The sequence below is a fragment of the Lynx canadensis genome, chromosome F1 (genome assembly GCF_007474595.2).
Source record: "Lynx canadensis isolate LIC74 chromosome F1, mLynCan4.pri.v2, whole genome shotgun sequence".
Taxonomy (NCBI): Eukaryota; Metazoa; Chordata; class Mammalia; order Carnivora; family Felidae; genus Lynx; species Lynx canadensis.
Window position 1 is genome coordinate 47,634,129 of NC_044319.2, and position 26,682 is coordinate 47,660,810.

A 26,682-nucleotide genomic window follows, 5' to 3' on the forward strand; every position below is an offset into this window, starting at 1 on the left:
AAGAGAAGGGAAAAGGGGGGGTGGGGGGAGGTAACACAGAGGTATTATCTAAAGCAATAAGGGCCAAGACTCAGAATTGATGAAAAACACAAATCCATACATTCAATTTTAATGAATCCCAAAATGGGATATATAAGAAATCTACATCTAGGCAGAGCAGATAAATTTAAAATGGTCTTTAAAATAACCAGGTAAAGCAGACTTCCTTCATAGGATTATCACACTAACAGCTGACCTATCATCAACAAAGGAAGCTAGAAGATAGTGCAATAATATCTTCAATGTAAAGAGAAAAAAATTAAAAACTTCTATATTGTAGGGGCGTCTGGGTGGCTCAGTTGGTTGAGTGGCCGACTTCAGCTCAGGTCATGATCTCGCGGTCCGTGAGTACGAGCCCCACATCGGGCTCTGTGCTGACAGCTCGGGGCCTGGAGTCTGCTTTGGATTCTGTGTCTCCTTCTAACTCTGCTCCTATCCTGCTTGTGCTCTCTCTCTGTCTCTCAAAAATAAATAAATGTTAAAAAAAAAAATTTTTTTTTTAAAAGGAAAAACTTCTATATTGTTTTCCAAAGTGGTTGAATCTTTTTGCATTACCTGTGGTTGTTTGGAACATGAATTATTCATGGTCCGGTGTAAACTCCAGTATTTGTTCTGCTTGCTTCTTCCCCAGGCATCAAGCAGTTTTCTCACATGAATGTACTCCACAGTATTTGACTACTGCAAAGAGAATCCTCCGCATATCTTTGAGGCACTCTCTATGTGCAATCTCTCCCCTTTGGAACCTTGGTCCTGTGAGGCTACCATAATGGCCAGAATCACGAGTGTCATCCAATCATTTTATTTTAAATAAACTTACAGTCCTACTAAAACTTCTCTCAGGATCACATTTATAAATGTAAAATATATTTTTTAATACTTTCATAACACAACCTTAATTTTGTTATTTACAGATGTTAAAGGTTAAGGGTTTTGTTTTTGTGTGATTTTTTTATTGAAGGGCCAAAAAAAAAAAAAAAAAAAAAAAAAGGAAGAATCCTTAATTTTACATGAAACCAAATAGAATCTATGCCAAAATGAGCTATGGGGTACAGCCAGTACTGTAATTGTGTGGAGGAGGTTTCAATTATGCATTAATTACATAGCAAAGCCTCCAGCTGACTCAAACTGTAGGGGAGATGTCAGTTGCAATGAGGTGTTAAACAATGAAGGGAGTGTTTTATACTTAGAAGAAAAATTAGGCTTGGTCTACCCTAAGAATGTGGTCTATTTAATTGTTTGGTTTCTCTGTTGTAAGCCTAAAGAGGGGGAAAAAAAAAAAAACCCACTAAAATTTACTTTGTGATTTCTTTGCACTGTTTACTATCTACCATTATAAACAATATTTAAGATTTAGATTTGTAATGCATTCAGATGAGCACTGCAAAGGTTCTGGAGAATGAAAAAGTAAAGATAGAATTTCTTTTTAAACACTTCAAAGTCTTACTGTGAATGTTCTGTAACCATTAAGATATTTATAAAAATTACAAATAGTTGTCAATTATTAAAAATTGTGAGAGTTGGAAATACCAAATTCACAAATCATAAAAATCAAAGAGCTAAAAATGACCTTAAAAATCACCTGATCCAAATACAGTAAGTGCACAAAACGCAATACCAACAAGTATAATGACACTTCACAGGAACTAAAATCAAGTCCCAGGTACAGATACAACTATCATATATCAAAAAAGAAATCTGAAATTAGAGGGGCGCCTGGGTGGCTCAGTCAGTTAAGGGTCCAACTTTGGCTCAGGTCATGATCTCATGGTTTGTGGGTTCAAGCCCTGCGTCCGGCTCGGTGCTGACAGCTCTGAGCCTGGAGCCTGCGTCTCCCCCTCTCTCTGCCCCGCCCCCTGCTCATGCTCTGTCTCTCTCATCTCTCAAAAATAAACAAATGTAAAAAGAAAAAAAAAAGAATTCTGAAATTTGAAATAAATGCACTGAATGAGTTCACAGCTTGCACAAACACACACACAAAACAAACCTTGAATTTCAGATATACAAATCTACCCCTGTCCAATTTTCTCAGTGTGATCCTTTCTGCTTCCCATTTTCCTAGACATTTACTTAATATCCTTTATTGGGCAAACACTGTTTTTCAACAACGGAGATACAAATGACAACAGAGTAACAAGCCCTTTTCTCTAAGGAATTCACAATTTAGTTGGAATTGTGAATTCCAACTGGGTGCCAGATGCAAAACACAGAAGCCATCACAAAACAAAAAAATAGATACATATTTCACAGAATATAAACAATGAAAAAACAACTCTTGTATATTCATTAGGTGGAAAGAAAACACATGAATCCTCAAACTAAAAAAAAAAAAAAAAAAAAAAGTTAAAGCAGTTAAGCAAATCCATTTTTTGCATGGGTCTGGCACAGTCTCAGTCACATTATCAAATCTATTTCAAAGAAGACCAAAATAATATCTCTTATTCACCCGATTGTAGATGACATGAGGAATTACTTGAGTAATCCACAACACTGTAAGAACACTAAATGATAAAATCAAAAATTTCTTCTTTCCCTACTGTTAATGGAAAAAAGTTCGGTGAAAATTTTCTTCAAAAGTACTAAACAAGACTGTACAGATATATTGGTATGTGTCATATTACATGGATTTTTATACACCTATTTTAAGACACAGGCACTTATATCCAATTCTGCGCTTGGTAAAACCTGAAATTAGCAAGTTTTACAACTCATTTTGTGTCTCATTTATAATTAGTCCTAAGTTTAGAAGCAGTATGATTTTCTGTTTGGCAGTAAAGTTGCTTTTGTTTTCTTTCTTCAAGAATTATCACTGTTATTTCACCAAGAGAGAAGGCAGAGCATTCACATTCTTCCTTTGGCTACAAATTATGTTAATGACCAAAAATACTTTCCTAGTTACCACTAAAAATATTTAATAAGAATTTTCATTGTTAAACCAAATTACAAAATATTGTTATTGTAATTAATAGTGAATGTAAGACCTTGAATACTGCAAAAGAGTATTTTGTTCCAGAATAAAACCCAATTTCTTAATCAGAATGTTGGTTAAGAATCCCCATTATCCAAAAGTTAGAATAACTAAACTGGACATTGGGAGACCTGGTTGTATTTTCTGCTCTGCAACTACCAGAGTAGGTTTTAGGGTTATCTCTCAGCATTTTCACTGAGAATAAGAGTATATTCTGAGATTCCTTTTTAGGTCTCAAAATCTAGAAAATAGTAATTTTCAAGTATTTTTTTAGATTATAAAAAAATCACTAGAGTTACACACCTTCTCACTAACACCACATAATTTATGAGAGGAGGTAGGTAAAGGTTTTCATGGCTGATATATTATTGCTGAGGTCTAATCTGATTTTGAACTTATCTTCAAGATGCGATTTAAGTTTATAAACTGGTGTCAAAGAAAATTCTACTTTTCATTATACTCTCAATAATAAGGCATTAAGATTCAGTTTTATCCCAAATGCTGGAACATACTTTATTTCTCATCAGTTGCAATAGGTGACTCCTAGTACACTAACACCACTATCATGTAAGCTCCAAAAAGGCTGAGCTCGCAGAACATTTATCTACATAGCACTTTGATTGTTAGTTACTGTTCTATGAATGTTGAATAAATAAACTCAATATAGAAAAATTAAATACACCTTATAAAATTCCAGTTCCAATAATACAGTGTTCCAGTAATTATAAAAATCCTTCCAAGAAATGTCAGATAAAATATAACAAATACCTGAAATGCATAGGTGAACTGGAAAGAAAATAGTCATGAGTCAGAAATCAACTGATGCTGCAGTGGATGAGAGTGGAAGACAGGAATACCTGCTTGAGACTTGGTTTTTACCACCCACAGAAAGGAAGGGCACAAAGAAGCTAGAACTGTAATCTTAGAAGAGGTAAATAAACAAACAACAAAAGGATGAACTTGGAGAAAAAATTCTAATCAAGTTTTCTTTTTTTTTAAAGTTTATTCATTTGAGAGAGTGCAAGTGCAAGCAAGCGGGGGAGGGGCAGAAGGAGAGGAAGAGAGAGAATCCCAAGCCCCATGGGCTAGATCCCATGAACCGTGAGATCATGACCTGAGCTAAAATCAAGAGTCAAAGGCTCAGCCAACTGAGCCACCTCGGCGCCTCTCCAAGTTTTAAAGACGTGTATCCATCTTGATCTGGTTCAAGAGTAGGGGAGGAAGAAAGGAGTCCCAGATAATTTGTCAGCCAAGGGCCAACCCCTTGAATTGAGAATTTAACATAAAAAAACAACTTTAGATGTATTACATTCCTGCAGCACCCAACAAAAACAAGTTTATAAAATAATTATGTAAGGGCGTGTCTTCGATCCAGAACTTCTTCAAATAATTAAGGTTAAAAAAGCTTAGTGAGCAAAAGTCCAAATTCATAACAAATGCCAAGATTTAATCGCCATGTGTATAAGATAACTGGACAATTTGACAACCTCTATTTAATAAGGAGTACCATAACAGAGTACAAAACACTAGAAAAGTATTGCTGCAGAATACATTTAACCCCCTTCTCTCCAACTAATGACCACACCACCACTCTTAGCCTCCAAAACACTATGCTGGGTTCTTCCATTTTCTTTCACTTACCCAATAAAAAACAGAATGAACTACCTTAAAACAAAACCCTAAGTACCCACGAATGTTCAATATATATTCACCCATTTTAATAATCAGCATGATGGGAAAAAATTTAATTGACAAACACCACAGGATAGTGTGACCACTGTTTCCTCAGAATAGCATTTTACTACACTCAAGCTATATGAACTCTGCAATAAATGTTTATAAATTATTCTGTCTTAACTCATGAGCCTCTATGTGGGAACAGGAAAAAACAAATTTTTCCCCTTGAAAATATTTTATTAAAATGATTTTATTTAACTTATTATGCCTAGTACTACGTAAGCAACTATGTCTTTAACTGTGTTAAAAAGGACACAAGGGGCGCCTGGGTGGCTCAGTCGGTTGGGCGGCCGACTTCGGCTCAGGTCATGATCTTGCGGTCCGTGAGTTCTAGCCCCGCGTCGGGCTCTGTGCTGACAGCTCAGAGCCTGAAGCCTGCTTCATATTCTGTGTCTCCCTCTCTCTGACCCTCCCCTGTTCATGCTCTGTCTCTGTCTCAAAAATAAATAAACGTTAAAAAAAAAAAATTAAAAAAAAAAAAGGATACAAATATCGCCTACCTGAGCAAGGAGGCTGAGAACACTTGCGCCCGCGCCCCGCCATGCAGACATACATGCACACAAGCTCACGTTCACACACACCCCTTTCAGTTTTTAATGAAAGAAGATAGTTAATTTAGGTTAATGTACACTACATAAAAGTGCAATGCCTTAGAATAAAGTCCACTAACAATTCACAAATGCAAACAGCAAAAGGCCAAGAGCACAAATAAATCATGAGAATCTGGTATACGAAATTTAAAATGAGAGGAAAACATAGTGGATATCCTCCCGTCAAAAGCAAAAGTAGACATCCAGAAATCACTAGCAACCACTCATTATCTGCCATGCTAATAATAATGTTCATAAACTTGACAGCATTCCGAAAATCACTTACCTATCGCCCATTTTAAATCTTACTAATGTACATATCATTGCAAATTATTTAAAACAATTTTAGCATCACCATTTTTCTTCTGTAAATGACAACCACTACAAGTAGCATAAAGATTAAAAAATAATAATCATGATCCTAAAAGTGGCACACCTATTCATATTAATTAACATGAAGATAAATACTTCTAGAGAAGCTAGCTAGGTAAGGGAGAGATTAACTTTGTACACATTATCATGATCTGTGTTTACTATAGCAAAGTGATACTACTGTGACTATACTCATTTTAAACAAGAAATGAGGAAGGAGGAGACTAAAAATTTCAGATACAAAATTCCAGTTACAAATAAAATGGTACACATTTCTAGCTACCAAATAAATAAATCACAGGTAATGTACAACATATCGACTATAGCTATAATACTGCATTGCATATTTGACAGTACTTAAGGGAATGGATATTTAAAGCTGTAATCACAAGAAAAACATTGGGGGGAGGGGGGTAGTTAAGGTGGCGGAGCAGCATGGAGACCCTGAGCTTGTCTTATCCCTGAAATACAGCTAGATCAGCACCAAACGGTTTTGAACACCTAGGAGCTTGATCTGAGGATTAACACAACAACCTGCGTAACTTGAGCCAGAGAACTCAGCAGGTACACAGTGCGGAGAGGTGAACTGTGGAAGAGAAAAGCCATGGAGAGTAGGGAGCTGTTTTAGCGGAAAAAGGACAGAAAGAGAGAAAGGGGGAGAGTACGGTACATCAGGATCATGCAAGAAAAGCACTCCACCGAGAGTAGCTAGACAGAAAGAGAGAGAAAGAGTGAAAACACTCACAGGGCACTGAACAAGAAATCTGTTCCCCAAAACCACTGACGGGAAGAAAAGAGAGGGTTTCAATACCAACAAAATTCTATAAACAGTGGAACAAAGTCTGTAGTTTCTGAGTTCAGTGCCTGGCGGTGCTCTGGTGAGGAAGTAGGGCAAATCCCCAGGAGCAAGGCAGAGGGGTCTGCGGGGTCTGAGGGCCACACGGGAAGAAGCGGTTCCTCTGCTTGGAGTGCATTTGGTAGAAGCCATATGGTCTCCCCACAGGCAAAGGTCCCAGAGGACCCTGAAGAGCAGCCACGTTTGCTAGTATTGGGACAAAGACCCCAGAGTGTGGTGAAACCTAGCACCGGCTGTGTGCTGTGATTTGCCATAATCTCTGAACCTCTGACACTGTGTGATTGCACAAAGGTTTTCTGGAGCAAGCCGGCACCCAACCATTGCTCAGCAAGATCCTCCCCCAGAGAGCTGGAGCAGGTCCAAGCCACAGGGGTCTCTGAAATGTGCGGTTTTGAAACACAATCCCATCTGAGATAAAACTCTGGAAGGAAGTGCCACCTGGAAGGTAGACAGCTTGGACATGGAAAGGGTAGTGGACGGAGGCCTGAGACAAAGGAGGGGTGCTTGATGGCAAGTTGGTGAGAGCACAAAGTTTCTGTGCCAGAAGACTAGGGAGCTGAGTGAAGCCATTTCCACATCTCCCGTAAAGACAGACGCGTGTCACACTGATCCACCCCAGTAAGCTAAGCAATGCCAACTCGTGGAGAATGGAGCTGTTACACCAAGCCCAACCCAACTGTGCCCTCCAAGCACATCCCCTAAAAGACCAGCACAAGTCATTCCACCCGCTTAGCCTACAAACTATAGAAGGCTTCACAGTTTCAGTTCTAGGGCAAACTGGATGTAACTTTATTTGGGTTTCATTCTGTTTGCTGATTCATTTACTCATTTTCTTTGCTTAAATTGTTTTCTTTTTTTTTTTTTTCTCATTCTTTCCTTTCTTCCTCTTTCTTGGCTATAGAAAGAGAAATTTTTTATTTTTTTTTTACTTCATTTTTAATTTTTTAAACTTTTTGTTCTATTTCATTTTCTTTAATTTTATTCTATTTTATTATATAAATTTCTTTTTAATTTTTAATTTTCTTACCATTTTTCTTTCCCCTTTTTCTCTATTCTATCAAGCTTCTTTGTACAAGCAGACCAAAACACATCTAGAATCTAGCTTCCTTTACTTGATTTTTTTTGGTTTTAATTTTTTAATTTTTCTTTTTTATTTTATTAATTTTTTTCCTTCCACCAAAATGACAAAATAAAGGAATTCACTCCAAAAGAAAGAAGGGGAAGAAATGACAGTCAGGGGCTTAATCAACACAAATATAAGCAAGACATCTAAACTAGAATTTAGAACCATAATAATGAGAATACTGAGGCTGAAAAAAAGCATAGAATGGGTTTCTCTGGAGATAAAGAAATAAAATGTAGTCAGGACAAAATTAAAAATGCTGTAACCGAGATGCAAACTCGAATGGATGCCACGACAGCATCCAGTGAATCAGTGATACAGAAGATAAAATTATGGAGAACAATGAAGCAGAAAAAGAGGGAAACAAAGGGAAAAGATCACGATACAAGACTTAGAGAACTCAGTGACTTATTAAAAAAGAATGACATCTGAATCACAGGAATCCCAGAAGATGAAGAGAGAGAAAAAGGGGCAGAAGGTTTATGTGAGTAATAACACTGGAAAACTTTCCTAATCTGAGGAAGGACACAGACATAAAAATCCAAGAAGCACAGAGAAATCCCATTAGATTCAACAAAAACCAAACATCACTAAGGCATATCACAGTCAAATTCACAAAATACACAGAAAAGGAAAGAATTATGAAAACAGCCGGGGGAAAAAAGTCCTTAACCTATAAGTTAAGACAGATCAGGCTGTAGCAGACCTATCCACAGAGACTTGGCAGGCCAGAAAGGAGTGGTAGGATATATTCAATGTGCTAAATCGGAAAAATATGCAACCAAGAATTCTTTATCCAGCAAGGCTGTCATTCAAAATAGAAGGAGAAATCAAGAGTTTCCCACACAAACAAAAACTAAAGGTATTTGTGACTACTAAACCAGCCTGGCCAGAAATCATAGGGGGCTCATTGAGCGGGGAAAAGACAAAACAAAACAAAAAGACAAAAAGCAACAAAGACTAGAAAGGACCAAGAACATCACCAGAAACACCAACTCTACATGCCTGTAGGCAATACAATGAGACAAAATTCGTATCTTTCTGTACTCACTCTAAATGTCAATGGACTAAACGCTCTAACCAAAAGACATCAGGTATCAGAATGGATAAGAAAACAATACCCATCTATATGCTGTTTACAAGAAATTCATTTTAGACCTAAAGACACCTGCAGATTGAAAGTAAGGAGATGGAGAGCCATCTATCATTATAATGGTCATCAAAAGAAAGCCAGAACAGCCATATTTATATTAGATAAACTAGATTTTGAACCCAAGACTGAAACAAGAGATGAAGAGGGACACTGTATCATAATTAAGGGGTCTATCCACCAGGAAGATCTAACACTGTAAATATTTATGCCAACATGGGAGCACCCAAATATATAATTCTATGAATCACAAACATAAAGATACTCACTGATGATAATACCATAATAGTAGGGGACTTCAACACTCCACTTACAGCAGTGGAAAGATCATCTAAGCAGAAAATCAAGAAGGAAACAATGGCTTTGAAAGACACACTGGACCAGATGGACTTAACAGACATATTCAGAACATTTCATCCTAAAGCAGCAGAATACACATTCTTCTCAAATGCACATGGAACATTCTCCAGAATAGATCACATACTGGGTCACAAGTCAGCCCTCAACAAGCACAAAAAGATCAAGATCATACCTTGCATATTTTTAAACAACACTATGAAACTTGAAAGGAACCACAAGAAAAAATTTGGAAAGACCATGAATACTTGGATATAAAAAACACCCTACTAAAGAATAAATGGGTTAATCAAGAAATTAAAGAGGAAATTAAAAAGTACACAGAAGCAAATGAAGATGAAAACACAACAGCCCAAGACCTCTGGGATGCAGCAAAAGCAGTTGTAAGAGGGAAGTATATAGCAATCCACACCTTCCTAAAGAAGGAAGAAAGGTCTCAAATACACAACCTAACCTTACACCTAAAAGAGCTACAAAGAGAACAGCAATAAACCCCCAAATCAGCAGAAGCTGTTAAATAATAAAGATCAGAGCAGAAATCAATGATACTGAAATCAAAAAAACAGTAGAACAGATCAATGAAACCAGGAGCTGGTTCTTTCAAAGAATGAACAAAATTGATAACCCCCTAGCCAGACTGATCAAAAAGGGAAAAAAAGGGCCCAAATAAAATCACAAATGAAAGAGGAGAGATCACAACCACCACAGAAATACAATCGTAAGAGAATATTATGAGCAATTATATGCCAACAAATTGGGCAATCTGCAAGAAATGGACAAATTCCTAGAAACATATAAACTACCAAAACTGAAACAGGAAGAAATAAAAAATTTGAACAGACCCATAACCGATAAAGAAATTGAATCTGTAATCAAAAATCTCCCAATAGACAAGATTCCAGGGCCAGATGGCTTTCCAGGGAAATTCTACCAAACATTTAAAGAAGAGTTAACATCCATTCTTTTGAAGCTGTTCCAAAAAATAGAAATGGAAGGAAAACTTCCAAACTCATTCTACAAGGTTTTGATTCCAAAACCAAAGACCCCACTAAAATGGAGAAGTACAGACCAATTTCCCTGATGAACACGGATGTAAAAATTCTCAACAAGATCCTAGCAAACCGGATCCAACAATACATTAAAAAAATTATTCGACATAATCAAGTGGGATTTATTCCTGAGATGCAAGGCTGGTTGAATATCTGCAAATCAATCAATGTGATACATCACATTAATAAAGATAAGAACCACATGATTCTCTCAATAGATGCAGAAAACGCATTTGACAACATATAGCATCCTTTCTTGATAAAAACCCTCAAGAAAGGAGAGTTAGAAGGATCACACCTCAAGATCATAAAGGCCATATATGAAAGACCCACTGCTAACATCATCCTCAGTGGGAAAAAAAGAGCTATCCCTCTATAGTCAGGAAAACGACAAGGATGTCCACTCTCACTACTGTTATTCAATATAGTGTCAGAAGTCCTAGCCTCAGCAATCAGACAACACAAAGAAATAAAAGGCATCCAAATCGGCAAGAAGAAAGTCAAACTTTCATTCTTTGCAGACAATATGATACTCTATGTGGAAAAACCAAAAGACTCCGCTTTAAAAACTGCTAATCTCCACTAAAGAACTGATAATACATGAAATTCAGCAAAGTCGCAGGATATAAAATCAATGAACAAAGCGGCTGCATTTCTATACATCAATAATGAAGCAACAGAGAAATTAAGGAATGAATCCCATTTACAATTGCACCAAAACCCATAAAATACCTAGGAATAAACTTAACCAAAGAGGTGAACAATCTATACACTGAAAACTATAGACAGCTTATGAAAGAAATTGAAGAAGACACAAAGAGTTGGAAAAACATTACATGCTTATGGACTGGAAGAATATTGTTCAAATGTCGACAGTACCCAAAGTAATCTACATATTCAATGCAATCCCTAACAAAATAATAACATCAGCATTCTTCACAGAGCTAGAACAAACAATCCTAAAATTTGTATGGAACCAGAAAAGACCCCAAATAGCCAAAGCAATCCTGAGAAACAAAACCACATAGCTGGAGGGATCACAATTCCAGACTTCAAGCTGTATTACAAAGCTGTAATCATCAAGACAGTATGGTATTGGCACAAGAACAGACACACAGATCACTGGAACTGAATAGAGAACCCAGAAATGAACCCACAAAAGTATGGCCAACTAATCTCTGACAAAGCAGGAAAGAATATCCAGTGGAAAAAAGACATCAGCAAATGGTGCTGGGAAAACTGGACAGTGACATGCAGAAGAATGAACCTGGAGCACCTGCTTACACCATATACAAAAATAAACTAAAAATGGATGAAAGACCTAAACCTAAGACAGGGAGCCATCAAAATCCTAGAGGAGAAAACAGGCAGCAGCCTCTTTGACCTTAGCCACTTCTTACTTGACACGTCTCCAGAGGCAAGGGAAACAAAAGCAAAAATGACCTATTGAGAGCTCATCAAGATAAAAAACCTCTGCACAAAGATGGAAACAATCAGCAAAACTAAAAGGCAACTGATGGAATGGGAGAAGGTATTTGCAAATGACATATCAGATAAAGGGTTAGTATCCAAAATCTATGAAGAACCTACCAAACTCAATACCCAAAAAACAAATAATCCAGTGAAGATGTGTGTAAAAGACACGAATACTTTTCCAACAAATACATCCAGATGGCTAACAGACACATAAAAAAATGCTCAACATCACTCATCATCAGGGAAAGAGAGATCAAAACCACAATGAGATGCCACCTCACACCTGTCAGAATGGCTAAAATGAACAATTCAGGCAACATTAGATGTTGGCAACGATGCAGAGAAACGGGAACTGTTTTGCACTGCTGGTGAGAATGCAAACTGGTGCAGCCACTCTGGAAAACAGTATGGAGTTTCTAAAAATAGAACTACCCTACGACCCAGCAATTACACTACTAGGTATTTATCCAAGGATACAAGAGTGCTGATCCAAAGGGGCACATGTACCCCAATGTTTACAGCCGCACTATCAACAATAGCCAACATACGGAAAGAGCCCAAATGTCCACTGACTGACGAATGGATAAAGAAGATGTGGTATATGTGCTATATATATACACAATGGAATATTACTCAGCAATCCAAAAGAATGAAATCTTGCCATTCACAACAATGTGGATGGAACTAGAGTGCATTAGGCTAAGCAAACTAAAAAAGAGAAAGACAAATATGGTATGTTTTCACTCATATGTGCAATGTAAGATACAAAAGAGATGAATATAAGGGAAGGGAAGCAAAAATAATATAAAAACAGAGAGGGAGACAAACCATAAGAGACTCTTAGATACATAGACCAAACTGAAGGGTGCTGGTGGGGTGTTGGGTGGGAAGAAGGACTATGGGGTGAGAGGCATTAAGGAGGACACCTGCTGGGATGAGCACTGAGTGTTGTATGTAAGTGATGAATCACTAAATTGTACTCCTGAAACCATTATTACACTATATGTTAACTAACTTGGATTTAAAATTAAAAATAAATAAATAAAATTATTTTATCAAAGTTAAAAAAAACAAAAAAAATTTTGTAACTATGTACGGTGATGGATGTTAACTAGATTTCTGTGGTGATCATTTTGCAATATATACAAATATTAAATCTTTACCCTATTCACCTGGAACTAATAAAGGTCAATAATACTTTAAAAACTTTTTCTCAAAAAGCTAAGTATCTGGAAATTTTAATATAAGATATGAGCTTCATTCAACTAACTTTTCCCAAGGTCTGGGTTAAAAAACTACGTTCCCAACCTCCATCCACCTCACAAGGTATATACCTAATATATACAGAAGTTGGTATCACTTTTCCCATTCTTCAACTAGAACTTGGGAGAAGGGCAGAGGGAGAGAAACCGAATTTGTTTTAGAACTTCCTCAAGCTCTTCAGGTAAAAGTCAAAAGAAAATAATTCATATTAAAATTTACTATAATAGTACCCTTTTTATTAAGAACTTTAGCCAAAAATTTCTGTAATTTTCCCTAAAGGATCCAGAGTGAAAAGAATACACAGCAGATCTTTGAACCACATTGGTTTAAACTGCATGGGTCCACTTATCCATGGATTTTTTTTTATATAAATACAATACAGTACTATATATGTATTTTCTCTTCCTTGTGATTCTTCTAATGAAATTTTTTCTCTAGCTTATGTTATTATAAGGATAGAGTATATAACACATATAAAATACAAAATACTTGCTAGTTGACTGTTATGTTATATATTAATTATGTTATCAGTAAGGTATCCAGTCAACATTAGGCTACTAGTAGTTAAGTTTTTGCAGGAGTCAAAAGTAGTACATAAATTTTCAACTGTGCAGGGGTCGGCACCTCAAACCTCTGGATTGTTCAAGAGTCAACTGGGGGCGCCTGGGTGGCGCAGTCAGTTAAGCGTCCGACTTCAGCCAGGTCACGATCTCGCGGTCCGGGAGTTCGAGCCCCGCGTCGGGCTCTGGGCTGATGGCTCAGAGCCTGGAGCCTGTTTCCGATTCTGTGTCTCCCTCTCTCTCTGCCCCTCCCCCGTTCATGCTCTGTCTCTCTCTGTCCCCCAAAAAATAAATAAAACGTTGAAAAAAAAAATTTAAAAAAAAAAAAAAAGAGTCAACTGTACTTTGTTTTGAAAATAATATTTCAGACTATCTGTAAAGTCGATAGTACAGACACTGAAATTCTGTTTTCTCCAAATAAGGAATACCAAATTCTTAACTACTAATTCTCAACATTATCTCTATATCCTAACAAATTACTTACTTCAGGTCCTGTAGAAGGTCCTTTGCATTAAGCATGGTTATTAAAGAGGTGGTAGCTGCAGGAATTATGATAATGGGTGTTCGAGATCCTGTAAAGACAAAATTTTAAAGGTACCAAATATGCTGTTAATATCATTAAAAGACACAGACTTGCCCAATTAAAACTTTAAAGTTTGTAAATTTATAATCTTAGTTCCTTTGACCTAAAAAAATATTTTAAGTCAGCAGTACTATTCAAAATATTTGGTAATGAGTATGACCTGAGCACTGACTACCAAGCACAAACATCTGGTGTAACTTCAGAGTCTCAGCTTTCATTTTGTAATCTAGCTTATTTACTTTTACTTTTTAAAATAAATTTAGAATCAATAGGCACAACCTCACCTTTCTTCTGATTTGGGGGAGGTCTTGCTTGAGAAACTGTTAAGAGGGGGAAAAAACTGAGTGTTAGAAACATCGCATTTTTATTTTCAAAATACAAATACAAATAAAATAAGTAAATAAAGTAAAAAATAAAAATACAGATATGGCCTAAAACTTATTTGTATTTACATATGACCAGTTATAAAATTTTAAAATATACTGGAATCTTCTCAAATAACCTCAATCTTCTCAAATAATTTACTTCTCTGTTTCACAAAAACATTAAAATGTCCTACCAATACTCAACATTCTGTAGTAACAATGAAAGTGGATATACTACATTGCTGGACACTGAGTATCTACATTAATGGATTTTAAAGTCTAGCAAAGGAAGCAAAAAGTTTAATTAACTGATAACGAATGTAATAAATGCAAAAACAGAATATTACAAGAACACGAAACACTGTGGGAAGGACTGGGAGGGGAAAATGTGCTTAAACATTTGGGAGGAAAAAGGTATTAATGGGAACTAAGACCTAAAATATTTCTTACATTTTTGTTACATTTGTTTTTTGTTTATTAGAAGAAAACATTACAGGCAATGAGTCATGTGAAGGCCTATATTATTTTGAACTGCCTATATTTATTAATAATTGTGAATGTCTTATAAAAACACAAATATTCATCTTCTCATTATTTGTATATGTAATAGACTTTATAATGCACAGAAACATTTGTTGGTATAATAAGAGTAGTATCAGACTGGCTCAAGATTAATATATTTTAGAATTTGAAAATGCTGTACATTCAATTTTCAGTATTTACATATATAATAAAAACATACTGACTGCTTTCTATGTGTCATGTACTGTGTTAGAAATTCCATTTTTTAAAATCATAAAAATAAATAAAAATTTAGGAGATTTAAAATTCTAACTCAACATCAGTTGTTAAAAACAGATTACCATTTTTAAAGGGATACATGCATTTTTGGAATATGTTCTATTTTAAAAGCAGTAAAATTCTACATTTTAATTTAATACTTTGTAATAGCTATTTATTGTGGTAAACTTCTATGGAGTCCAGCAGTAGGATTCTTCCAGTCACATAAAGCAGAGAAAGATATATATAAATAGAAGTCCACACACATACATATTTATTATAGTGTCCTCATCTCTTCTTGCTGAGAAAAAAAACCCTAAAACTTTCTTAAATCATTTTTAGAACTAGGATTCACAGACACACTTGATTAGCTAGATAGCATCATTTGGAATATAATACAGTCTCAGTAAATATCTGGTATTTGTTAGAGGAATAAAGCAATGACAGGATGGATAGAATACATGGATAAACAGGAGACAAGAGTTGCTAGGAGAATGACTAAGGGGGAACAACAAAAAAGAAATCTTTGAAACAACATTGGTTTGGTAAAGAAGCTCACGATGGACTCCTGAATTTAGGAAAAAATTCACTAAAATCAAGGCTGAGAAGATGTGATGTAAGAAAAAGACAAAATATAAAAGCTCACATTTTAAAAATAAAGTCTAAAGATTTGATTAAAAAAAAGCTACACAAAAATATAAATAGGTTCCCTAGTAAAGTAAGGACCAAGATACAGACACTGTGACAAACTTGATTTTTTTTTTTTTTGAAAGAGAGAGAGAGAGAGAAAGCACAAGCAGGAGAGGGGCGGGAGAGAGGAGTGAGCAATAATCCCAAGCAGACTCCACACTGCCAGCCACGGAGCCCGATGCAGGGCTCAAACTCACCAAAGGTGAGATCATGACCTGACTGGATGTCAGACACTTAACCGACTGAGCCACACAGGTACCCCTATGATAGACATAATTCAAAGTGAGAGGGGGAGGAAAGTGTAGAATAACACCAGTCCATATGGCAAAGTGATTAAGAGAAAGAATCTGTACTCAGATGATCTCAATTCCTATCCCCATTTTGCCACTTCCTAGGCAAATTACCCTAGCAAGTCGAATTGAGAGACTGCTCAGTCTCGGTTGTCCTCAACTATAAAACAGTAATAATAGTTTCTATATCCTGAAACTGCTGTGAGAATCTTAAAGACAACAATGCACCTTAACTCCTTAATCAGGTCTTGGCGCATGCATATTCAATATTTAGTGAACCCTGTGGCTACAGCTAAATGCTTAATGCTACCGCTCCTGGTACCACTAACACTACCACTGCACTTTAGCAAATGCCATGACTGAAAATGTACGAGCTGAGAGTAAGTAATTATTATTGTTATGTTTGATTTCAAATATAATTACAGTCTTCACTTAAATATTCAGAGCCTTATGTACAAGGCACTCTTATTACTATAAATAAAACAGAAATAATCCCTGCCCTCAAAGACTCTCCAGTGAAGTAGGGGAGCCAGAGCATGAACAAGCAAGCACACAAACACACATAAACAAATTTGAACATGTGATATTAAAGAGCAAAAGGAACATATCCTGACAGAAAAGTATCCTTTGGCTAGAATGCTTACAGAAAGCCTCTCAAAGGAAGTGGCATTTAAACTAAGATTTCAAGAATGAAAAGGAGCCAACTTGCAAAGAACAAGTGTCCGAATGGTCCAGACAAGAGGTAGGAATGTGAGCAAACGCCAAAGACAGGAAGAAACTGCTGTGCATAGGGAACTGCACATGTGCACACTACAGGGACAAAAGAAAGAGTGGCGGGAGATGAGGTTAAAAATACACGCAGGAACCAATTTATATAAGGCCTCTAGGTAATGTTAGGTTTGTATTCAAGTGCCACTGAAGAACTCTGTAACTTTTAAGGCAGCATGTGACATAGTTTGATTTTCATGTCACATCTTCTGTAAAAGAAAAACAATAGATTTAGGTAAGAGATCAAAAGGGGACACGCATGAAAGCAGAAAGCTCAGTCAGGACTCGTAACAACAGTCTACAAAGGTGCTACTCAAATTAGGTGTAATGGTAAGGGGGTTTTTTTGTTTGCTTTTTTAATTTCCAATCCAAGGTCAAGTGAATAAAATGCAGTAACAATGAATTGCTAGAAAATGATCATGCACGTGGATGTTGTGACAGTATCATACTACCAGTTTCTATATGTATCTTGTTGGGAACCAGAAATAGGTCATGGACTTCATGATGTACTGGTATAGAGAAATGTAATTCATGTAAACAAATGAGTTGTGGGAGAAGATAAAGAGACAAATTTGAAACACAGAAAAAGTAAATCTGACAGAAGTCAGTGACATATTAGATAAGAGCAATAAGCGAATGTGAAGAGTGAAGGATGAAGAATAACTCCTGAATTTTTTGCTTAAGAAACATAGATGATGGTGGTACCACGTATTCATGAAGAAGATATCCGAGAACAGAGATTTTACACCAGTTTTAAGATGCCTATGGCATATCCAAATATTAAAGAGACAGTTTGTATAAGATACCAAAGGTAAGAAGAGATGTCTGAATTGGGAATACAAATTTGAAAATCATCGGCACATAGATTAAAACTATGGAATGAGATAGTACAATCAGCACAATCTGTTGAAATTACACGAGAGGCTAATTCTCTCTCTCAAAATCACATGTAAGAAGATAAACCAGAGCTACGGGCCACCTATCCATTTCAGGAAATCTATGAAATAAAAGTAGAAAATTAAAGCTGGAGAAGTGAAGTATGCAATGTAAATGCATTAGAAAGAGGCAGGAAGCAGGGATATGTGCAAAAGATTTAATCTAAAAAGAAAATGTCAGGGGCATCTGGGTGGCTCGTTCAGTTAAGTGTCTGACTTTGGCTCAGGTCACAGTCTCATAGTTTGTGAGTTTGAGGCCCACATCAGCTCTCTGCTGTCAGCTCAGAGCCCGCTTCAGATCCTCTGTTCCCCTCTCTCTCCACCCCTCACCCATTTGTGCTCTTTCGCTCTCTCAAAGTCAAAGTCGCTCTCTCAAAAATAAATAAGCATTAAAAAAAGATCGTTAAAAAGAAAATGACAGTCAGGTACAGAACTATGGCTCATCAAAGGCTTCTCCTCTCTAATCCACTGAAAAACATGTACTTTTTGTTAGTTATGTTCTCTAAAGAAATGTTTAGAAGTTGGGAATAACTTTAGACACTTTTGAATATTAAATTTACCCAGGGACTTGCCTGGCACAATTAGTGCCCAATAAATACATGGTGAAAGAATAATAAAAAGGAAACAATAATCAACAATGGAATTTTATACTTGAGCTACCACACTGGAGAGGGAAAAAATAAATGATTCAAATTCTACCCACAAGTAACAGTTATTATAACTGCATAATTGCTGTCTATAGCCTACTACACTGTCAGATATGTTTTGAGCATTCTTATTTTTTCAATTTTAAAAAGATAATATAATGAACATGTCATATATGACACAATATCCCTTCAAAATTGGGTAGCATCAGAGCACCTGGGTGGCTCAGTTGGTTAAACATCTGACTCTCAATTTTGGCTAGGTCATGATCTCAGAGCTCCTAACGTCAAGCCCCAAGTCAGGTTCTGCGCTGACAGTGTGGAACCTGCTTGGGATTCTCTCTCTCCCTCCCTCTCTGCTCCTCCCCTACTCGTGCTTTCTCTCTCTCTCTCTTTCTGTCTCTCTCTCTCTCTCTCTCAAAACAAACAAAAAAATCTTTAGTAAAAAAAATTAGGCAGCATTCCATAAGCAACCACAATAAACATTTCTACAGCAGAAGAAAAATTCACTAATCTAGACAAACACGACAAACTGCTTAGCATCCACTCAAACCAGGTTTTATTGATGCTAAAAACTTATAAAAATTTTTTTCTTTTATTTTTATTTACTTTATTTTTTGAGAGAGAGGACGGGGAAGAGCATAAGGAGAGGGAGAGAATATATATATATATATATTTTTTTTTTTTTGAGAGAGAGAGAGAGAGAGCGAGAGAGCGCGCGCGCATGCAGTGGAGAGGGGTAGAGGGAGAGAGAGATAATCTCAAGCAGGCTCCACACTCAGCGAGGAGCCCAACGCGGTGCTCAATCCCACAACCCTGGGACAATGACTCCATACCAAACCAAAAGTTGGACCCTCAACTGACTAAACTACCGAGAGAGAGAGAGAGAGAGAGAGAGACAGACAGACAGACAGACAGACAGACAGTCTTAAGCAGGCTCCATTCCCAGCATGGAGCCCGCCCAGTGTGGAGCCCAACATGGGGCTCAGTCTAACAACTGTGTGATCATGACCTGAGCCAAAATCAAGAGTCTGATGCTTAACTGACTAACCCAACCAGGTGCCCCAATTTTTGCTTTTAAAATGGTGTACAGGCGGGTGCCTGGGTAGCTCAGTCTGTTAAATTTTGGACACTTTGATTTCGGCTGAGGTCATGATCTCACCATTTATGAGTTTGAGCCCCACATCAGGCTCTGCAATGACAGCACAGAGCCTGCTTGGGATTTTCTCTCTCTCTCCCTCTCCCTCTCTGCCCCTCCCCTGTTTACTCATACACACTCTCACTCTCACTCTCTCTCTCTCTCTCTCTCTGCCCCTTCCTCACTCACGCGTACTCTCTCAAAATAAATAAATAAATTTAAAATTTTTTCAAATATAGAGGCGCCTGGGTAGCTTAGTCGGTTGGGCAGCTGACTTCAGCTCAGGTCATGGTCTCATGGTTTGAGGATTCATGCCCCATGTCAGGCTCTGTGCTGACAGCTCAGAGCCTGGAGCCTGCTTCGGATTCTGTGTCCCCCTATCTCTCTGACCCTCCCCCACTAGCACTCTGTCTCTCTCTCTCTCTCAAAAAATAAATAAACATTAACAAAATAAATAAATTTAAAAAAATAAACTTTTCAAAAATAAAATAAAATAAAATAAATAAAATAAAATGGTGTGTAGGGACTGAGAACCTATGGGAGTCAAGCAGTAAGAGAAGACCTCACATGGATGAGCAGCAGAATATCTGTTATGAGACATTAGTTCACATTAATTTCAATCAGTTTAATTGCCAGTGCACCTCGGTAGAACAACTGAAAAAGAATGTTAGAATATTAAGAGTTGAAAAGACTCAGAGCTCCTTTATTTACATATGATCTTCCCCAAGGTCACAAAACTGGCTGGTAGAATCCAGCTCCCTTAACTTCATTTTATCACATGATATATTTGAACACCCTGATTTAGGTATTAGTGCCTCTCCCTACCCCTTTCCTTTGTCTGCCAAATGATTTTGAGACAATGATTTAGAGAAATGAGAGACAATTTTACATTACACAACACAAAACTGGGTTAAAATCCTCACTTAGGTGGTGGTATTTACTCTCTTAAACTCTTTCTGAATTTCTAAGGCAATCTTCTTTAGAATGACCAACTATAACCTCCCATCCCTCCTTTCCAAAGAAAAACAATTCTGTATCAATCATTCAACTACCTCTACAATATCTTTCTACTTCAGATGTTATATTTTTTGGGCCCAACTCAGTTCCTTCACTTTCTTCCTTCCTAAAGAGAGATCCTTCTTAGCTTTTCCTGGTTTCTGGCACTGAGTACATGGAAGGCATTCAACTAATATTTATTGAATTTAATTGCTCTTCCTTATACTCTTTAAATTTTTTGTTTAATGTTTATTCATTTTTGAGAGAGAGAAAGAGTGCAAGCAGGAAAGGGGCAGAGAGGGAGACGCAGAATCCGAAGCAGGCTCCAGGCTCCGAGCTGTCAACACGTAGACTGATGCAGGGCTCAAACCCATCAACCGCTAGATCATGACCTGAGCCAAAGTCAGACACTTAACTGACTGAGCCACCCAGTTACCCCGCTTCCTTATACTCTTATAATGGCTTTTGGTAAGGTTCTCTACTTACTATTAGTTTTTTATTGTTTATTTATTTTTGAGAGAGAGAAAGAGCAGACACACATGAGCAGGGGAGGGGCAGAGAAAGAGGGAGACCCAGAATCCAAAGCAGGCTCCAGGCTCAGAGCTGTCAGCACACAGCCCAACGTGGGGCTTGAACCCATGAACTGTGAGATCATGACCTGAGCCAATGTCTGATGCTTAACCAACTGAGCCACCCAGGCACCTCTATGGTCCTCTCGACTTAAAAACAGTCTGTCAGTCCTGTCATCTGAAATAAATTTATCCAATGTTCTCCAAATTCAACATGTGACTAATGGAACATTCTTCTTCCCTACTCCTTCTCAAAAACAGGAATGAGAAAGATTTCAAACAAACTCACTGTCATTAAAAAAAAAAAAAAAAAAGCAAATATTAGTCGTGTCAAGATCCAAATGTACAGATCCAGGACACAGTGAGACAGCCTACAAAATTATTCCAACATGAGCCACATATAATCTTCACACCATACTTCTAAAGTGTTTCCAGAAATATTTAGTATATATAACCTACATAATTTTAGGGTTAGCTTGTAAATGTACTATGAATAAAAACACATCCAAATCCACACTACTGATACTGCCAAATTTAAAAGGAACATCGCCTAAATTCTTGCCTGTGCCTTTCTGATCCTTTTAATTTTTTTCACAGCATTTTCAACAGCACTAATGAAGTAAAAAAAAGACATGTGGTATAGCCTAACACTGTAATTACGCTAAATATAAAAATAAAGCACACACCAAAGTCAAGCCCAAAGCACCTAAAATGGATATAATGTTGGTATCTACATGCATTTATAAACATCAATCTTTTCAGGAACCAGGAAGAGGGAAGAAAAATATTTTTAACATAACTTCAATAACGCCTTTGTTTACCTTACAAAACCTGGTTACAGAAACTTATATGATCAATAACACAGACATCTGATAGTCCAAGAATCAAAGCTACAGAAGAGTCTATTAAAATTATGGTGCTGTGCTTCTAACGGGGGGCTGAAAAATCACATCCACATGTACTCTCAGGGAACTCAAACAAGGAATTGGTGAGGGGATGGGTACATATAGATAGCTTTTTAAAGGGACTCCTGGGTGGCTCAGTCAGTTAAGCAATCGACTCTTGATTTCAGCTCAGGTCATGATCTCATGGTACATGGATGGATTCGAGCTGTGCATCAGGGTGCAGAGCCTGCTTGGGATTCTCTCTCTGCCCCTCTCCCACTCACGTTCTCTCAAACTTAAAAAAAAACAAACAATATTTTTCTAAGAATTTAAAAACATTTAAAAAAAACTTTTCTTTATCTCTTCAACTATACCTATTGTTTTCAAATAAATGTTCTTATATTACTTTATAAATACTTTAATTAAAAATTCAATTCTTGCACAGCATTATACTTATCAAAAAATTTCACTGTCATCATTAAAAAACAAACAAACAACAAAAAAAGAAAACAAAGCCAAAGTTTTATATTTTTACCTGGTCTTGGTACTGGCTGTGCTGCAGGAGTCTGGGTCTTACGGGCTGATGCACCCTCCTTTAAAAGAATAAAAATTGACACATGATGCCAGAGTTCCTTTACATAATAAACACTTTCATTTAATTACTGCAAAGAAATTCCATATTTAGCTCTCATTCAGTCAGCCCCTCTACTGACCATGCTATGATCCCAAGCATTAAAAAACAAAACAAAACCAAAAAAAAACCCCTCATTTATCTTTTATGTTATTGGTCTTGAAGCAGTAATAGGAATCTTGGTAGAAAATAAATTTAAACTGTTCATTACCACACAGTAGTTACCATAAGCATGTAATATTTTTCTAATATTCAATGATTTGCTTAATTGTTGACAATTTTAATATTCTCAGAAGTATCATTATCCATTTTAAAATCAAGTCAATCTTTTTTTCCATTGAACAATTTCAAAATAAATAAATGATACATAATCTCACATTAGAAAGATGTAAGTAATGTTACTTTGGAACACATTAAAAAAACCCACAAACATTTCAAATTAAATGCCTTTAAAATATTAGGGAAAACAATCACATTTATAAAGATGAGATTTGTTACATTTAAGATCTGTTATGTTTATATACTCAGGAACAAATGCCTCTGAAATGTTTAAAAAGCTATCTATACTGTACAGTTTACTATCTTTACTTTACAGTTTCAATCATATTCACACCAAACTTTTCATTATAACATTTTTTTCCTTTTCTCTCTCTCTTAAGTAAGCTTCACGCTCAGTGCAGATCACAACATGGGGCCCAAACTCACAACCCTGAGATGAAGATCTGAGCTGAGATCAAGAGTTGGACGCTTAACCAAATGAGCCACCCAGCCAACCCTTCATTGTAACATTAAAAAAAAAAAAATTTTAATGTTTACTTATTTTTGAGAGAGACAGGGTTGAGCGAGGAGAGGCAAAGAGAGGGAGACACAGAATCCAAAGCAGGCTCCAGGCTCTGAGCTGTCAGCACAAAGCCTGACACAGGGCTCGAACCCACGAACTGTGAGATCATGACCTGAGCCGAAGTTGGACACTTAACCGACGGAGCCACCCAAGAGCCCCTATAACATTTTTAATAGAAAGCTACAAATGTAAATTTCAAAACAACTAGTAATTTATGGAAATCTTACTCTAGTTGTACTCAAACCGAATGAAATTTGATAACTAGCAGGGAATTTACATAAATCCATAATAGATAGCAGTTTTAGAATCACAGAAGTATTTCTAAAGAAATGCTCCTAATTAATATTAATTTTAACCATAATACATTCTCTTCAAAACTTAAAGATTTTACATAGTAAAATCATTTGGAATGGTAGACTATTATCACAGGGTTTTTTTTTTAATAAACTAAATCAATTAAAGAGATTTTAGCTTTCCATACCATTGTTCCTGCATACAGAGGAATAAACTAGATATTATATAATAAACATGAAAGTAAAATAAATATTATCCATATTACTTAGAAACCCTTATATGAAAATGCTGATTCATGGAGTGAGGTTTGAATACCCACAGAAACAGAGAAAAAATAAATGAGACAGGAAGAAAGATAATGAGCACACACATATGCAGACATCTTTCTGTCTACATTTGACTATAAGGCTGGCTGGATCCAAATCAAAGCTCTCTTTTTTTTGAACAGAGTAGATGAAGTTCAGAATCACTAGAACACAGCACTAGGTGCAAACTGAGAACTATCCAAACCAAAACTAATTCAACTGACTACTAAAATATACTTATACTATATGACCAGCTATGGCTATTATAACATGGGTCAGCAAAAAGTACAAGCAGATATGAGTACTATGGGAAAAAAAGTATTATCCATTACAAATCATAACCCCTAAGTATTTTTATCTACTTTTGAGGAAACTTAAAACTGGGACCCCTTTAAATGACAAAAATGGGTATTTTCTGTTTGCAAAGTAAGCTATCATTGTTTGATGACCTTCTCCTTCTCCAAATTACTCCTTTTTGGCAATAAGCCTTTTAGGTTACTGGGGGAGGCATATGTCCTACGCCAAGTCAATCAAGAGTTCTCCCTCAGGATCTGTTTTACAAATTAGAACTAGCAAGTTATACCTCTAGTTGTATACAAGGCTACAAGGCAGTAAACTAAAAATTACAGATGATCCTACCTTTTGACTCATGGGGGAACACCCATCTATGAGGGACAGAATGACACTAGTATGCAAAAAAAAAAAAAAAGGTGGAATATGACATCCCTTATAAAACCTATCTAGTTAAAATAGCCTGCAAGGCCTAATCTCCCCCTACCTCTTCTCGATTATGTGAACCTTTACAATTCTTCATCTCACCACTCTATGCAATTCTACACACATCTTACCTCAGTTAGTCGAGCAGTTTGTTAGTTGCAACTGAAAAGAGTTTTATCCAATTTTGTCTTCTCAGATGTACTGAAAATTTTGAGTTGCCAAAATCATTACAACACTGCTTAATTTTGGAGTTAGTAAACACAAATAAGTGTAAGCATAAGTGCAAGCACACATTCACACATTTTCTCTCTCACACCCACTGTGTATACACAGCTATAAACCTACTAAATAGGAGACTATGGGCTCCATGAAAGAAAAGAGGGAAGAAATCTTTGCTAATCATGTCATTAGTTTATGGCTGTTTTAGGGCTCCCTAGCCAACACTAAGAGCTAAAAGTTCATTCCACTCTGATCTGCACTCTTTTGAAATAAAATTATAGAACTCATTGCATTAAGAACCTCATAAACCATATAAAAACCACCACCCTTTACTCTAAAGATGAAGAGACAGAGGCGAAGTTTTCCAAAGACTACAAAGTGGTATATCTGGCATACATTAAGAAACAGGAATAATAATTTGGCAGTAATATGCAAGAGACTGACACTTCTACATTTTTAAAGATATTTGGATTGGGGGAAAAAATAATACCCATCTGGGAAAATAAAGTATCAGCAAAAAAAAAAACAACTAAAAGAGCTGACAAATTACGCTAACTGGAGAGGAAAACTTGCTTTCTCTTGAAAAGTCAGAACCATTACAATTTCTACTCAGACTTGAGGCATTCCAGAAAAGAAATAACTGATAAAGAATGGAGTGGGGTGACAGAGAAGTGATAGAATCATTTTTGCAAAACACAACAAGACAAAACAGAGTATACTGTTTATAATCCTTACTTGCCTTATTTTAGCAAGTGAGAAAAATCTAAAAATCTTCCGTTACTGGGAGACAGAATATTGGTTGCTGCTTAAACAAGTAGGAAATAATATAATATGTACTATCATAAGAAAAATATGTGTAACAATTGTCAGTATGAAAAAGAATGCATTATATTTACTCAATTTGGGAAAATGCTATTTACATGCAACTTCATGAAATACTGAAATTCTAAACGAAGAATACACACAGAATATATACGCAGACTCTACAAGTTTATAATCTACCCTCCTGACTACTGTATTTATGATGGCAAAAGTACACTGAGTCTTTTAAAAAAAAGTATTTTGGAAAAGCTATGTACAAAAAGAAAACTGTATCTCTATAGACAAATGACAATGAGGCTGAAAACATAAAAGATTTCAAGAACAAAACACAAATTATAAACACAATTCTCTTTCTAAATCCTACTATAACCCAGAAGTATATGCATACAATGTATGCCAACGTGGAAAATAGAAAACACATTCCTAAAATATATTATATCTACAAAACATATAGATTTGATACCTATTATCAATTCTTCATTTTGCTCTAGAATTCTTTACTTACTTGTCTATTTCTCTCAACCAGAATGTAAGCTATCTTAGGTCAGGGACTGTCTATTATGCCTCCAATGCCTATTCCAGGTTGCCTGGTGCATGGTACATCCTTAAAACTATACATCAACTAATTAAAACAATTCCATTTGCCTTAGAACTACTGACTCACAACTATTAAA

The 26,682-nt window shown here is 36.3% G+C and overlaps 1 protein-coding gene across 3 annotated transcripts in view; it reads right to left on the reverse strand.

The window, feature by feature from the left end:
• Positions 1-26,682, reverse strand: part of CDC73 (cell division cycle 73) — a 136,045-nt gene that overhangs the window by 24,901 nt on the left and 84,462 nt on the right. For all 3 annotated transcript variants that reach the window (XR_003966049.1, XM_030303182.1, XM_030303183.1), the window contains exons 11-13: positions 22,715-22,772; positions 14,405-14,440; positions 14,022-14,109 (exon numbers count right to left, since the gene is read on the reverse strand). Coding sequence is in view for 2 of the 3 variants with exons in the window: in XM_030303182.1 (XP_030159042.1) it covers positions 14,022-14,109; positions 14,405-14,440; positions 22,715-22,772 (182 nt within the window). In the remaining variant the exon portion in view is untranslated. The remainder of the gene's footprint in view (positions 1-14,021; positions 14,110-14,404; positions 14,441-22,714; positions 22,773-26,682) is intronic.